Source organism: Uloborus diversus, chromosome 4, assembly GCF_026930045.1.
Source record: "Uloborus diversus isolate 005 chromosome 4, Udiv.v.3.1, whole genome shotgun sequence".
NCBI lineage: Eukaryota > Metazoa > Arthropoda > Arachnida > Araneae > Uloboridae > Uloborus > Uloborus diversus.
Window position 1 is genome coordinate 169,012,225 of NC_072734.1, and position 17,861 is coordinate 169,030,085.

Here is a 17,861-nt window from a genome sequence, read left to right on the forward strand (position 1 = left end):
TTGCAAATAAAGTAGCATTATATTGTTAATCAAGAAATAAAGACAATATAATATAAATAATGCATTTTAATATTTTAGTTATGTCTCTCCATGTTACTTCTAATTTATAAGGTGAAAAATAAATAAAAAACAAATGTTGGGATTGCAAAACTTAAGATTTTAAATGTTTGCTAAAACATTTTTTGCAGAATGAGCCAATTCCTTCAATGCTGAAACAAAGAATGTTTACTTAAGCTTAGTAAATTGATAAAAAGATTGAATTCTAATCATATATATATAATAATAATAATAAAAGTGAAAAATATTGAAAAGACCACACCAAAAGCCCATAGATGCGCAACGCAGAAAAACTAAAAAGCCAAGTAAAAATAAAATTAAGCAAACAGAATTGCAAATATTAAACAAATTATAAATAATTAATGATGAGAAAAAGGAAAATTGCAAACAGTTATTAAGTAGGAAAAGATAAAGTATGAATCCAGAGCTCATCAGCCGTGGAGGATTCATTAATTATGGTCAAAAGACCAAAATTTTAACTATGAACTAAAAGAGAATGTTTAAGCTCCAGTACATGCAAATATAGAGTAACAATGGGCAAAAGCACCACTTGCTAAACTAAAAACAATAAACTAGAGCTCAAACCTGAAACTTTCGCCTCGACTAATTAGGAAAACATATATATATATATATAAGAAATTACTACATTAAAATTGCCCTTTCTCTCACGAAACTAGTTTATTACTATGCCATGCTTAAACAACAAATAGGTTTTGATGTAGATGGTATAGACTATGATGATTTAAGTGATATTTCAATCTAAAGAAATGTGTATTTTGCTTTTTAATTACTTTTATTTTATAGTTGTATCTTGATTAAGTATACTTTATATAGATATTTAGTATTCTGTAAAAAATGCTATAATAAACAAGCTAATTACATTTTCATTGTAAGTTAATTATTTGTCTTAGATGTTACAAACTGAAATTTTATGTTAATGTTTAAAAATTTGAAAGTAAAAATGCTCCAACCCTTTAAAAGTAAGTTAAACCTTCAATTTTTTTAAACTATAAAAATAATTAAATTAAAATTTTATCAAAATCTTTTCAATGTTTAAAAATTTGGAAGTAAAATTGCTCCATAACTTTAAAAGTAAGTTAAACCTTCAATTTTTTTAAACTATAAAAATAATTAAATTAAAATTTTATCAAAATCTTTTCATGCTTTTACTTTTACATAAAAGGAAAAAAAACTGTCTGTAAGTTGTTAACACAAAACCTATTTCTGCCAGGCGGTAAAAACCGTGGTTTTATCCGCCCCCGGCTAAAACTTGCCAAGCCTGTAACGGAGCTTAATGGAACTTTCAAACTTTCCATTATATGACATTATTTAAATGCTTGTTTAATCATTCGCCTCATAGTACAGTAAATATTAGTCCTAATACCAAGAAAGATGGGAGGGGCCAGAGTGGCCCCTAAATTATTTTACAATCAAAAAAGATATTTTTTCCCTTTCTCATAATTGTTGTAGCATAAAAAAATGCTATTCACTCTAGTGTAACCTGTAACTTCCTCTTAACGAAGCCAGTTACATATCCAAATACTATAAACACTACAGATTGCTAACCAGCAAAACTGCGGCCAATGCTCTTGGAAAGATAAACTAATTCTACCTTTTGGCAAGTGAAGACAGAAACACTGAAAATACAGTAAAATCCCTCAAATGCAAACACTAACGGGACAAATATTTTTGCCCGCAATAGAGAGGTGCTCGCAGGACAGAGGTTTAATAATGTTATTTGCATTGGAACTGGGGAATTAAAAATTGTCCGCATAAGAGGGGTGTCTGTAAGGAGGGGTTTTACTGCAATTAGTAGTACTAAGTTTTTATTTAGTCATAAATGAAGGTGCACTGGGCATGTGGATTCACTCAAGAAGAATTTTCTAATCAGTTTGTCCCAAAAAATGGTAGGCGGCCACACTGGTCCCTTCAGTCTTTCTAGGTATACAGAAAATTTACATTATTATAGTAACAAGGAAAGTAACAAACCTGGGGACAATGGTGGGACTTCTGGTTTAATTATCCTTTCCAGGGACTAGAAGGTAAAATACAATTACTTTTCAAGCAAGTTTACATGGAATATTCAAAATTTTTATGAAACACTATACAGTAGACCCTCGTTTTACGAGGGGGTTGCGTTCCTTGGAAATGTCGAGTAAATCAAGACTTAATATTAGTGCTAAAATAGGAGTTAGGTTCCATAGGTTAAAAAAAAAACTTCATTCTAGAGATGACTAATAGGGAAGTTGCAACCTATAAAATGTTCATATTTTGGCTATTGGATATTATTAATTGACCCTCAAAACTAAAAAATTCACCATCGCCGAATTTTAAAACACCGTGGTTGATTTTTAATGAATTTTTAAAAATCCACGCGCAAAAGTGCGCGCTTCTGAAACGTCACGAGCCTACGTCACAGGGCGCGAATGGGCAGCCTTCCGCCGAAGATCCCTTGTTTTCGCTAGGGACATTTTGAGCATGCTGATATCTTTATTTTTGTTAGGCATAAATGCCTGTTAATAACAACAGTAAATAATCCTATCTCATCACCTCACAACACCAAGAGTAAAAGAATGTTTTTCCTTACTTATAATGTATTACCAATCATTCTGCATGACTGGGGTAAAAGATTCTTATCAGCACTCATTCACATTGGTCGAATCGACCGAATGTTTGTTTCACTTTCGTTCACCTTTGGCGGGAACTCCGTTGTGGATGACGTCATAGATGCTTCTAGAAGAAATCTGATGGCACGTGAGCTTAACGATAGCAGTGATGTGTCCGTTCACATGACTCGGATATGCTAATGACCCGGGGGGATATTTAAACTGCTCGGGGCTTATGTTCGCTCTCTTTTGATCATCTCTCGTCGTTGTAGCGGTCGCTCGATCGGTATGCGAACTTGCTTGTTCGTGCCGTTCGCCCATTTATTAGAAATGATGAGCTGGAATTAGCTTATTTCCCAATGGGTTTACTTCATCGAAGTTTTTAGTCAATAGTCATGCAGTTTGCATTGCAGTGTTAGTTATCTCATGCAAAAGTAGCATGTAGAGAGATTATGTTGTTAGTATTTATTTTTATCATTTACAGCGCGTTTTTAACTATTTACATTATTGTTTAATAAACTTCATGAAAGTTAAAAATAGTTTGTCAAGTTCTTATTTCCGAACTCACTCTGCTAGTATCAAAGAAACATTGGGGAGATATTATTAGATTAGAAATTCTCCCCAACAATTTTTTAGAAATTCAATAATCCTTTTGAACACACTATGGAGGACGGATTCGTTAAAGCACAATCTAAATAATCTTCCTCAAGTAACATCAATGAGATATTCGAATATTTTCGAGAGGATGAGAGGTTTAATGTTCCAGAAACGCGAGGAGTTAAATGCGAGGAGAAAGCCTTTTACGTTTCGTCTTCGAAGTCGAATGCGTGACCTTCGCTTCTCCCCTATCGGAAGAGGGGATGACGTCACTTCCTATGCCATTTGACGTCACAAGAGCTTGAACTTTAAAAATTAATTTAAAAAAAACTACTTATCGTATTACAAAATTTTTTCCACCTATGATGTTCATACATGTTACTCTATCATATAAAAATAAAATTGAAAAATCGAAAACTTCCCTATTGTATAATAAGCTTAATTTCTACTTATATCGATTTCTATGCACAACATGCATAAAGAAAATAAAAACTAATTTAATATTTATGAAAAGGAGCTGGCTATGATAGTCTTTGGCAGTTAAGAGTTTTTCTCTGTAGTTCTCTGCAGAGCATTAATGCATCCATGATCACTTCAATGATAGAATCCTCCTTGACTAACAAATCAGAAAGATCATTTCTATTGTCAAGGAATGGCTCAAAATTTTCTATGTTAACGTTATTGGTTTTGTGTCATCAATGTTGGTATCCTCGTCACTTTTGTCCTCCTTTGTCACTCCTAAAGGCTCTTCTTCTAGTGAGTTGTGTGAATTTAAAATCTTTACTTATGGAAAGAGCTTTGGAACCAATCGCATAAAATGTGTCCAAACACTATTATTAGCACGCCAAAATGCAAATTATTATTTGAGCTGAAATCTTTAGGAGTTTGGATTTTGAAAGAGGGGACAATTTGATCTTGCACTGCCGCATCCAGGTAAAACCGAAACTCATCTGCGTAAAATAAAAAAAAGGTCTCAAATCTTAAACCGCATATAATCGAAACCGCCTAACATAAACCCGCGTAAAACGAGGGTCTACTGTATATTAAAGCACATTTTAGTTGCAGTACAACCTCATTTATCCAATCTGGTTAATCCGGATTTCCCGGTAACATAGATCAAATTTGCAGGGTGTTAAAAAAGTTTCATGTTCACACAACTAATAATTTCAATATTTATTTTAGTTAAACTATAAGAGCACCAAAGATTTTTAGAAATATTTTGATGAAATGCCCAACTCCTGCATATATTACGCAATAAACTGTTGCACTCTAACAAACATCATTAACAAACATTAAGGCTTACTTGAACAGGGTTGCCACAGAAGTTCATGAACAAAATTCTCTGACATTTCCAGTTTTTCCAGTCAATTTTAGAAAAAATTCCAGGATAATGAATGTCAGCTTACGTCATGTAATATCGATACAATATAAATTTTTCTGTAAATAAACCTACTTTATTAACCAAATAATGCTTTAAAACATTATCAATAACTGCTATCAAAATTTGGGTTAAGTTAAGATAAACTTAAAATTTAATTACAAATGCTTTGAAAGACCAGATATTTCCAATTAATGCTTTTATTTTTCAATCCCTGCAATTGTGTTGTGCAAACGTTTGTTCCCCTTTCAATGCAAACATTTAATTTTGCTCAAAACTTTTCGTTAGCACCTTTTTTTTTACTTTTTCTTACTTTGCAACTTTTTCCTATTGCAAGATGATATGTGCTAGGAATCATTCTAGAATAACTGAGCATATTGTAAGAAATCCCATTTGATTTAAGTCTCCCTCCCTCCTTGCAGCATGAATAACAGCATTCTGTCAGTCCATAATGCTACAAGACTTTTCTTTCAAATTTTTTATCAACATGCTCTTGTTGATACCACACTCTCAACAAACGGTGTGACATCTTTTTAAAAAACATTGATGTTTAAAAAAAAAGATGAACAAAATTAGAACACCAATGTTTAACAAAAACCATGATACTTGTTTCTAAAACATCGATATCGACACTATTCTCAACTGTAACATAAACATGTGAAAAAATTATCAGCATTGTGATAGAGGGATAAAATCGTAACTCTTTCTTTGGCAAGCAAGGATCCATAAAAATTATAGTTCATTCTGTTTCAAAAATAAAAATGTATGCTTGATATTCTCTGCAATGATGATCCAATTTAAAATTTATATTTTTAATGCATAAGAATATAGAAAATTATTTCACTATTCTAAAGATTTTTTACAAATCTTTAGCTTTAAAAGCAAATGAAGAACTAAAAAACTAAATGCTCATTTTTCTACAATTTAGTATTTTTACAAAAATATGTAATTGCTAATTAACTCAATACAGTTAAAGTTTGCAAAAATGAATAAATAAATAAAGTCACTCTAATCAAGAATTAATTAAAATAACTTCCAACCACTGAAATAATGGAAAAGTTTGAAGGATGCATAAGGACTGAAATCTCAAACATACTAAGCAACTTTTGGTGAAGTCACTTTCAATGTTGGTATGTTTCCTAAAAAACAACTTTTAACCTATAAAAGCTAAAATTTTGAGATTTTAAACTTTTAGGACCATTCATTTCATGAAAAAGAAAGAAAAAAAAGTGGAATGAAGGCTATTAAAATACTAGTAAGACCACAAGTACTTTGCGGAAAATACTAGTAATTTCCAGCCAAGCATGACTTAATTTTTTTTTTCAAAAGAAGCAAAATAAAATGTAATTATATAAATCAGAGCTTTATAACTTTCATATGGATTTTTTTTTTTTTTTTTTTTTTTTTTTTTTTTAGCCTTATTACATTTAGTACTTAAAAATGAGCTAGAATTTTTTTTCCCTCTCAACTATCAGGAAAATTCCTTTATCTGGAATGTAACATTTACCGCACTTCCACATTTTTACACAACAGTTTCACTCATCAGATGCAAAAATTGAGAAGAGATTCCCTGACATTTCCAGAAATTTCAATAATTTGTGACTTTCCCTGACAATTCCCTGACCATTTTAGGTGAATTTCATTTTCCCTGATAATTCCAGGTTTTTCATATTTTTCAGGTGTGTGGCAACCCTGTTGAAACGTCACTTTGACACCACTGCGGATGAACTATAAATGATCAAGTATTTGATTGAATAATATAAATGATAAAGTGCCGATTGTACAAAACAATCCTATGTAATTTTGTTATAAAGCATTGTTTTTTGCAGCAATAAAAGGTACGTCTAATTATTCAAGAATTTATTTTGCTTATTTTGCATACTACCCGGATTATTGTCTTTGCCCTCAGATAGTCCGGATAAATAAAGTTCTACTGTATTTAAAACATTTTTTTTTTCAAAAAGCAATTTTAAACATAAGGTCTACAAAAATATTTAAACAATCTTTGCCATCTGAAGGATTATTATGTAATGCAGCTAACATTGATACAATCTCAGTAGCAGAAACTTTCTAGCCAGTCTGCGACACTATTTTGGGCAGTTGAAAATAATCTGCAGCTAATGCAGCATTATTATTAGCTTTATTTTAAGTTTTCATAAAATACACAAGTCCCTTGTAAAGGTCAGGTTCAGAAATTTTCCAACTGACCAGTGACCACTTAACCCGAAAAACTTTGTGGCCACCACTGTCACCTAGTTTTAAAGTATAAAAAGAATTGGGGTGGGGGCATTTTCTACTACTTTCATAACAATAAATAGAACTCTGCACACTATGAATAGTGTGCAGATTTTAGATACACATTTTAGATGAATGTTTCAGTTCATAGCAAAGCTTCCAAAGCAATGAGGATTAAATACGATTGTGCAGATAATAATTCACTTTTTTCATTAAACAAAAAGGGTAAACATCCAATTCTGTTTTTGGAAACAAAGGTCTCGTCTATTTCCCTCTTGAAACTGACCAAACATGGCGTCTACGCGAAAACTTCATGATTCTAAATAGATTTATAAATAGATAGAATTTGTTACATAAAAGTAGTAATAAATTCTAAATCCTTAAAAAAACTACAATTTAGATGAAATAGTCAGTTTTTAACATATTAGCCTCTAAAGCAATGAAAATAAGATAATATTCTAAAGATAAAATTTTGCAGTTTTCAAGACAATAATTAAGAATTATCCGAAAAAGAATGGCACATTTTGCATAATTTCTAACAGTTTGCATTGTAATAAACATCCAATTTTGTTTATGAAAACTTACGTACTTAAAGAGTCTAGCATACCAACATCTTAGGAATGACCAAACATGGCGACTATGCCAAAAATTAAGATATAAATTTCTAAATTTGTTATAAAATATAATTGAAAAATAAAAATCTTCATGAGACTGCACTTGAGTTGAAAAGTTTTACACTTTTGCGTCCAAAGTAATGAGGATAAGGTGAAATTTTAAATATAAAATTTTTTATTTCTCAAGAAAATTAAAAAAAAAAAAAACAATTTGCTGCACATTTTCAGTTATTTTCATTAGTTTGCAGTTTAATAAAACATCTCATTCTGCATTGTTTTTGAACGCTTAGGCACTTAAGCATCTTATCTACTTCGATTTTGTGAATGACCAAATATGGCGACTATGTTTCTAGCTGAAATACTGAAGCATCCATCGCCTTTCCGGTCAAAAATGATTTCCAAACGATCTTTGCAAAGTTGTATTTCTTTTCCTTTTACTTATTTATTTTTTCTTTCTTCCTTTTTGTTCTTTGGTAAAATTAGTTTCTGCTACCGGGGATACAGCACAGCACTAAACATTAGCGCTTAGCGCAACAGTCTAAAATTTACTTTTTCTTAACAATCAATACAGTTTTAATCAGGGTTTGTTGATTTAAATTGAAAATTAAAAAAAAAATCATTGATTTAAATCAATTGATTGTATTTTTAAAAATTAATTTTGCATTTTTGGAATGTGATACTCTAAATTTTAACTACACTGCATAATAGAATTTTTACTGCAACTGGCAAAACTACATAGAACTTTCTTTCCATGTGTGTGACGGATTTTCAGACTCTTGCAATATTGCTTTTACTCCAAAATTACAGTTCAAACCAAGATAAAAATTTACAAATTTTACGGTACACCATGACTAATATAGTTAAGAAAAGTAATTGTTCAATGTATTATTTTACACTAAAAACATACATGATGCTGGAAATTTGATCTTTAAGCAAAGCATAAAACAAAATCACATCTTATCTAAGCATTATAACGTACCTATAAATCTTAAAAATATATTGAATATTTAGAGAACTTATCCTAATTTTAAGAGTAAGCTAGTGATGTGGATCGGGTAAATACCCAGCGGGTAGGTAAATATTTTTTGGGTATTTACTCGTATATTTACCCAAGGCCTGGGTAAATACCCAAAAACTGGGTATTTCACAAAAAAATGCAAAAAGTGAATAGAATTTTTTTTAAAAATCTAGATATGACATTATTGGTAAAACTGATACACACATACATATGTATTACACAGTTTATAATAATATTTTTTATTAAAAGACTTGATGAAATTATGAAAGAAACATATCGTGAACCAAAGGATCTTTCGTTTCAATGTCATAATTGGAGAAGTATAAGCAATTCAATGATGAACTTCAGGATTTCAAAATCACAATCTAGGTTAGTCATATCCAAAATGAAAAAAAAAGGAAGCATGATGGATGTTTGGAAGAATAAACCAAGAAGTAATTAAGACACTATGATGTTATTTATTTATTTTATTGTTGTTTAAATGATAATGTGGCAAATATAGAATTTTGAAACCGTTTTCACATTAATAAGCAAAAAAAAAAAAAAAAAAAAAAATCAAAATATTGTTTTCTGTTGCCTTGTTCATTTGCATTTGTTCCCCGTTACTTCATGATGAAAATTTATTCAAACTATTTTTCATACACGCAATTAGTGATGTAGGGTGGGAAATTAAATATTTTTGGGGGTGTTTATCCAAAGGCAGGGTAAATTCCCCTAGTAATTGTCCATTTTGCAAAAAAAATTTAGGTGGTATCAAAAGGAGATGATTTTCTTTTTAAAACATAAACCGTAAAATGAAAGATTAAAAATATGAAAATTTATATATCTTAATTTTTTTTAATTAAAGGCTCAGTGAAATCTTATCAAAAAAACTGTCAGAATTTAAAATGAACTATTTTAGGCTCAAATTTTCTTCTTTCTAAAATGCAATTTTGGGATTTTATTTTAAGAGTCATTCCATCAGTAACATAGGATTTTTGAGACAGTATCAAAGTTCCTTCCTGCTGTAAGTGCAGCTATCTTTAATTTTTCTTTCCCATTATCAGTTCTTTATCATTTTGAAACGAACCGCAGCAGTTTCTTTCCTTTAGAATTAGTTTTAAAAAAATTTTAAAACATCTTCAAACACATTTTACTAGCAAAAGATTGATCAAGTATGTTTGTGCTAACATTTATGTCGTACTGGCATTTATTTTTAGTGTTCAATTGTTTTGTTCTTTGAATTAAAACATTGTAAAACAGATGTAACGTCTCTATTTTTTTCTCTCACTCAGTACATATGCTTTAAATACATTAAAAAGAGAAAGTCAAAAAATCAAAATGAAATAAGCGAACTAAGGACTGATATGTTATCAGGGGGTAGACCAGCCACTTAGTTCGCAAGGTCCATTCTTCAGAACATCTTTGGTTTGTTTCTTTCTATTTTTGAATTTTAAATGTTTCTGCATAATATATGAGATGCAGAATACGCCTGAACACTTGAACTAGGTTTGGAGGAAATTTCTGGAAAAGATATGGGTAAACAAATAGTAATAAAAAAATTGGGCAACATTTCGTTACATTTTGATGTTATGCAGGGACATATTACTGGGTTATGAAAGACTAGGTCCTTAAAAAATTGATGTTTGCTTTTTTTTTGTAACCAGTTAAGTTTTTTACTTTTTGTAGAATGGCTTTTTATATCTGAAATTTGGCTATCAATATTTATTAGGCATATGCAACACATTTAATGTGAACATCATATTAGATTACTAAGTTGTTTTACACAATAATTCTTTAAATATGTGATCAAAATACAATTTTTGGGCAAAATTTATTGTTTTGTATATGGTTGGTTATATATATGCATAGTAGAATGCATACAGAAACATATTTTAGTTGAATATAAATTTTTGAAATAAATACCCTGGGTATACCCTGGTATATACTAGGACTCGACCGATGCATCGGCCTGGCCGATGCATCGGCGCCGATTGTTCAACAATTTATCCATCGGCATCGGCATCCGATGCTAAATTGCAGGAAACATCGGCCCATCGGCCTTAAAAACATCGAAAAGCCGATGGAACTGGCCGATGTTTTTGAAAAAAAAAAGGACCTTTGATGTTTTACTTTTTAATACAAAGTAAAGGTTGTTTTCATATAAAATTGTTTACTAAATTTCAGTATGAATTTCTATTTTAGTCACCCCTGAAAGAGTTTTTAATACTGCATTCAAGTACCAAACAAGTTTATTATTGCGTTGTTCCTTGCTGCTGGATGTACGTATGTACCTCTCATAAGTCATAACTCAAAAATCGTAAGCTGTAGAAGGATAATTTTCGCATTTGGGGTGTGCACTTCCAGTTTTGCACTTCCCTTTTTGTTTTCGATCGGGTGTTCTGAAAAGCCTGTTTACTCATTTTTTGTGGCTATTAATTACTTATTTCAATGCAAAACTAATATAGCGTCTCAGACTGACGATCATTTGGTAATATATTGCCGAATTGGATACCTTGAAAACAAATATGAAATGGCAAAACCGGTTTTTGTGTCATTTTGTTAGATTTCGTTTGAGCCGACGGTAATTCTTAATTTTTCGATATCTATATACATAAATGGCTACTTCTGTGGGGATGTCCGGGGTAAACTTCAAAACTACTGGACAGGTTTTAACCATTTTTTCACCATAGATAGCTACATCATCAGGGAGCATTTTAGGCTATAATTTATTCCTTAAAAACTTAGTTTTAAAAAGTTATGGTGGAAAACATTAAATTTCATGTAATTTCCCCATGTTATGATTAAATATAAAACCCATTGTTAGGAAAATTCGTTGCCTAACAACAGCAATATTAAAAGTAATCACAATGAAAATTTTGAATCAAGGCTTCTCCGGAGCAAGCATGACATTTATTGCTTTCTTAGGAGTTGTATCCTCATCTTTATATATAAACTAGCTGTACCCGACGCGCGTTGCTACGCAAACAAAAAAATACATCATTATACTGATTTTCATGACAATCGGTTGAACGGGGCAGAAGTTGCTACTCTGCAGTGCCACCTGGTGGTGAGTGGCTTCAATGAGCATATTATGCACCTTCTTCGTGGAAAAATACACATATATAGCAATTTTCATAATAATCGGTCCAGGTATCAAGTGAAGCCGTGACTATACTCAAATTTTGTACTCACGCAGTTTGCAAGATCAATCAATCGCTAAAAATATCAAATAGAAAAAGTTTTAAATCCCCCCGTTGCATGAAAAGCCATAAAACAATAAAGAAAGAATTTATTTGTTCAAACTCAAGAAAAATGGCAACAGCTAACTTCTTATCAATGAGATCTTTCACGCGAATTAATTTCTGCAGCCGATAATTTTATTCGTATTTATCCAATGGATTGTGACTTTTTTCGAACTGGTCTATAAACATTCCCAGTACCAAAAATAACAAACGGTGAAAGTTTCAGCCAAATCTGCCGGGTAGTTTTTGAGTTCATGGATGACATACAGACAAACATTCATATATATATATATATATATATATATATATATATATATATAGATATATATGGCTGCTTCTGTGGGGATGTCCGGGGGTAAACTTCAAAAGTACTGGACGAATTTTAATAATTTTTTCACCATATATAGCTATATTATCCGTGAGCAACTTAGGCTACAATTTATTCCTTATAAACTTAGTTTTAAAAAGTTATGGTGGAAAACAGTAAATTTCATATAATTTCCCCATTAAGTGATTAAATTCGCAACTTTAATAAACTATAGGGGGCGCAGCAGCCACTGTCTAATGGCGGATGAAAAAGGTAAAACAAAAAAATACCGTAAAACTTGCTTTGACGCGTAGTGAATGACATTAATTTTTCATCGTGTTTGTGAGAAGCCTTCTTTTCTATTCTTCTGAAATTACATTACACCACAAACTGCTAGAAGCCTGTAGTTCACCCCAAAGAAAACACGTGGAATGTAATGTTTTACCTTTTTCTTTAGCATTGGTTTTTCACCGCAAGGTAGCGTATTCGAGCTCTGGAGTCGCGAATATAAAATTCATTGTTACAAAAATTCGTTGCCTAACAACAGCAATATTAAAAGTAATCATAATGAAAATTTTGAATCAAGGCTTCTCCGGAGCAAACATGAGTTTAAAGTCATTTAAACTTTTGGAAACTCTACTTTTTGCACCCTTAAAGAAACCTAGTAGAGAGCTTTTTTTTTGTGTGTGTGTGTGTACTATTTAATTAAATAAAGCGCACGGTTTTTTTTAGTGATCTTTGTTTTTGCTAGTTCGTATTTTGGAAATTCTTCAAATTTTTATATGCTTAAATTCGTGCTTTCGTTTCTAAATTAATATTCGTTCGTTCTTTATACTTATTGCTATTTTACTTTTATGGGTAAGGAAGAAGCTCGATTTTTAATGACGTCAAAGCGATGTGTTTTGAGTTCTTTCAGTTAAAACAGAAAACGGAAGAAAGTAGATATTGTTTCTCGCAATTATGACTGACCCAGGCGACGCCGGGTATTTTTGATAATTTGTAAAATAAATTACAGTAATGCAGTCTTTTCTGTATCGCTTCAGCGGAGTTACAAGTTTGGGGCCCATCGAAATACATTTTGGGGCCCTATTTCCCTATCACAGAAGTTGTAAAACATTTATCACAAGCATTTTTCTAACTCCTACGGTGCCACTATGATTATGGTGCCTCTCGCGCAATTGCAACATTTGCTATATTTTAAATCCGCCACTGCACATCAAAACAAACTCGGGTGCAAGTTTTGAAAGGGTTTTTCTGCTCAATGTTTATGATTATTTTGAACTCTATTTTTAACGACTATTTTTTGAATTTCCAAGAACACTTGCGCGTCCCTCCTCCCACTCCCTCAATTTTTGAAATTAAACTCTAGTTGTTTTTTTGAGTTGTTTAAAACTAACACCATTCATAAAACTAGAGATTTTTTTTCAATAACTTTATCTATTGTTTAGAAAGAATTTAGAGCATTAATGTTAGAGATTGATTAAAGACGTTTTGAATGCTGACATAATTCGGAAATCGAAAAGACTTTTGAATTTTTTTTCTTCGGAAGCGCTGAGATAGATTCAGAAACTCTTCCAATGCGTTGGCTTTAGCGGTTCTGTACTGAAAAAAATTAGGCCGAGGTTGGGGCCGAAGTGTGAGTTACTGCAAAATCAGAGGGTGACCCCCCCCCCCCCCCATTTTGTAATGCGCCATCTTTTTTGCGATCGATTTTTTTCTGTCGTAAGTAACTATTTTAATGTATTTATATAAAATCAATGAATAACTTATTTTCGTTTCTTATGGAAAAGTTTCAAGGATTTTCTATTATGTAATTTTTTAAATTTCAGAAAATTATTGTTATATTGAACAATTTAATTTGAACATGTTTGTAAAACTTCATAAAAGATTAAACAATCAAATTGTTTAATATTATGTGTGCAAACAACAAATCAAGTAGTGTATGTATTCAGTTATTAACTTGGTGTAAATATTGAGTTTGTTTATTGTAGCTGCGTTTTAAGAACCTCGCTCTTTTCATGGCTTTTTCTTTTTCAGCAAAATTTATGTCACTGTTTTAGTTTTCTGAAAAATGCAAAATTTTCTATTCATAAATTTTAAATAAGTATAAAAATATTCCTATTATGATTTAATATTGTAATTTATCTGTTACCATTTTTGTTTAATTTGATGACTAAAAAATGTCTACGTGCAATCTTTCCACTTTAATTGCGTAATTTGTTGAAGGTTTCATTGTGTTATTATTATTATTATTTTTTCTTTTGGGAATGATTAAACAACATAGTTTAATGTTTTTTAATTATGTTTAGTGTTCCTAAATCCATACATCATTACAAACTTTTTCTAAAATCTTAGTTATATGTTCAATTTGTATATATATATAGGCGACTACTTTGTAGATCGATGTGCTTCGGTAATGTGAACTATTCAGGGTAAGGTTTTATACAACTTGTCCTCTAACTTTTAGATCATAATACGTACATATGAGTTTTCAACTTACTATTTCATAAAGTTTTTGAGTGACGCAAGTTTACGCGCATGAAGACATCACTAGAGAATTTGCGATAATTAACTGAGGAGGCGTTCAAAATGGATATTTCGGTCATCTATATGTTCTTAGGTACATATGCATGTACAGCAGATGTGCCGAAAAAACTTGTGAAGTTTAAATTGGGTGATCGTAAAATAGAAATTTAGGTCAAAATCTGATTTTTTTTTTTTTTTTTTTTTGTGATTACAATTCCTTATTCGTAGAACGGAAGTAAAGTGAAATGAATCAACGATCTTTTAAATACCTGACAATTTTATCAATTTATTTCTGTTTGATTTTTTTTCTTTTTTTTTGCCATCGGCCAACGGCATCGGCCATCGGCCATTTGGAGGAAAACAATCGGCCATCGGCCATCGGCCATCTTTGAACAATCGGCCAACAATCGGCATCGGCCCATCGGCCAAAAAATGCCATTGGTCGAGCCCTAGTATATACCCTGGGTATTTACCCCTAAAAATAAATACCCGGGTATTTTACATCACTAGAGTAAGCTGAAGGGATTCATTAGTTCAGATTTAACAATTGCCTTCTTCACCCCAATTGAATCCATTTCAGAGCTTTTGTAGACGGTAAAACTGGATAAAAAGAAGCTTTTTCATCTATTGTATGAAATATATTATGTTTATAACTGTTAAGTTATTAATATGTACAAAGTTTTGAAAAAAAAAAAACCCTGATTTAAAAAAAAAAAATACAATAAATAAAAAAAAAAGAAAACACAAACCTTGGTTTTAATGGACTAAGTGTAACCACAATAATTTTATTTTTTATTAAAATTTTACGACCAGTTTTTAATTTAGTGACAGTGGTTAGGTTGAAAGATTTATAAATAAAAACAAGTTTAACTGCTTTGTTTTTTCCAAGTCTGCTTTAAACTTTAGTTGCACTAATCCATAAGTTGAAAAAATCCTCTGAATAGAAGCAGTTGATGACCTTTTAGTCCACAGTTGATTAGGCCTGTTTTAAGTGATTGATTTTTCCACCAATCAAGTAAGGAAATCTTACTATTAAGCACATTTTTCTTAAAAAAGAATTCATGGAAAGCATACGACCTTTTCAGGAATTTCATGAAAATCGAACAAATATGACCTTTTTCCGATCAGATGCTCTAAAATTTATGATTTTCCTTCAAATTGGAATGAAAATCATGGAAATTTTTTTTTTAACCCGACTGTGCATGTGCGACACAAAGGAAGGTAACGTCTTTATGAGTCTATGCATGCATGTTTGTTCCTATGTGGCATTGTAGAGACTAAATGCCTAGGCCAATTTTGATGATTCTTACATCAATCAATTTGTCTTAACCTTGCAAGTGTCACTAACAGTGACACTTGCAAGGTTACAAGGTTGTTGCTATGGCACATTTTTATTTACTTGCACACATGACAGTAATAAAAATGCGTCATAACAACAACCAGTCGCCCTATTGTCAGTTCGGGATAGTGTCACACGCATTTTTACTGCCTCCATTTTTTGTTTACTAAGTCTACTAAATCGATTTTGATCAGATTCCTGACTTTTGCGATAGTCGCAGTTCTATACAACAATTTTTTCTTTGTCATGGGTGAAAGACGAACATAATTAAGTGGATTTTGATCTCTAGCATGTTTCATTTGTTTTTGTCATGATTCAGGGGATTGAGTTTCGCTTTAGTTTGAAAGCAGTATAGAAGGATCAACAGTCGGAGCCCATTCCTTTTTTACCAACCAAGGAACCCCATAAAATTTGAATGGGCCCTGACTGATAATCTTCCAATTCTGCTTTTGAATTTATGATTTGTCTTATGTGTGTATCAATTATAAAAATATTTCAATGGTGTAGTTAGTTATTCAGTAGTACCTAATAACATTCCAAACTACTGGGCTCATTTTTTCCTTTTTATTTTTTTGGTTTTTGCACAGTCGGGTTTTTTGTTTTTTATAATTATTTTTTATTAAAGAAAGGGCACCCTGTGTTCATCCCGGCACCCCTGACAATGTGTATACAAAATTGCATGATGGTCGATTGAGTAGTTACGGTTTGAAAAGGTAACAAAGAAGCTAACGACCAAACGGCACGACCTTGAGGGTCACGGATTCGGACAAAATTCAAGATATGGGTTCATTCCCATTAGATATGAGCCCAGGTGAAGCGGTTTGACTGCATAGGCTCTGGTTTGGCTGCCACGAGGCTCCAAAGCTGCTAGTTTGGTCCATAAATGCAATGCAGTTTCCACTGGAATTTCAGACTTTGACACGATGTTCAACGTCTCAACACAATTGACATCTTTTGTTAGTACAACAAGTGTGCCATGTGCAATAAATTAGAACTTTTTCTCTTCTCCTGATTTTTGCTTATTGTTGTGGAATATCTTTGATAAATACATTTTACTAGCAGAGAATTAATATAAAACGAAAATAATTAGTTTCATTTGCAAACTATAAATATCCTGTAACTATGTTATTTTGGCATTCAAGTTATTAAAATTAAAAGTAGTATCCATTTTAAATTTAAGAACCACTTATTAAAAATTAGTGTTCAACGTTAATTAATTCAAAGATAAGTGCACGCAAATGGCTCATACTGCAGTACAATAGCAGAAAAGGGGGTAAAAATGGTAATTCTAAAGGAAATTCCATTATAATTCTGGGTCCAAATTATCAACTTTGGACCCCCGTTGCAGCCGAATTAGGGCCTATGCAGTCAAACCGCTTTACCTGGGCTCATACCCAGTGGGAATCGACCTAAATCTAGAATTTTGTCTAAATCCGTGACCCTCAAGGTTGTGCCGTTTGGTAGTAAGTCACTTGGGCACTTATAATATTAGTAAGGATAAACACATGTACAAACACAGTAAAGGTTACAAAATGAATGTTCCAGGAAAATTAATTAAGAAACATGCTACGTTAGTTCTGGTCAACTGGTCAAACTTCCACTTAACATACATATTAAACAAAGCACATGAATAAAATCTTACATCCTCCCTCTGATCAGATGATGATCTGCTTTCATCAGAATCACTCATTTCTTCATCTTGACCTTCAGCAGTATAAGAAACTAGCTTTGAATGCTGCTTGTCTTTAGCAGTGCTATCTGAAACATTAACAATTTTTTCACAATCAGTTACAAATAACAACAAAGGAAATGAATTAGTCTTGAAAGTTCTTAATCAAAACCATTCACACTGCCTTGGGAAGGTAAAGGGCAGTTACTGTAAATTTTTCTTTTTAAAATTTTTTTGTCATTTATTGTACTTTAGCTTTATTGTACAATCTTGCTTGTTTGATTTCCAATG

The 17,861-nt window shown here is 31.7% G+C and overlaps 1 protein-coding gene across 1 annotated transcript in view; it reads right to left on the reverse strand.

Annotated features, from left to right (window-relative positions):
• The window catches only part of LOC129220978 (SAP30-binding protein-like), a 40,309-nt gene that overhangs the window by 22,330 nt on the left and 118 nt on the right, over positions 1 to 17,861 (reverse strand). The window contains exons 2-3 of the mRNA XM_054855414.1: positions 17,544 to 17,659; positions 2,047 to 2,092 (exon numbers count right to left, since the gene is read on the reverse strand). Of these exons, the coding sequence (XP_054711389.1) occupies positions 2,047 to 2,092; positions 17,544 to 17,659 (162 nt within the window). The remainder of the gene's footprint in view (positions 1 to 2,046; positions 2,093 to 17,543; positions 17,660 to 17,861) is intronic.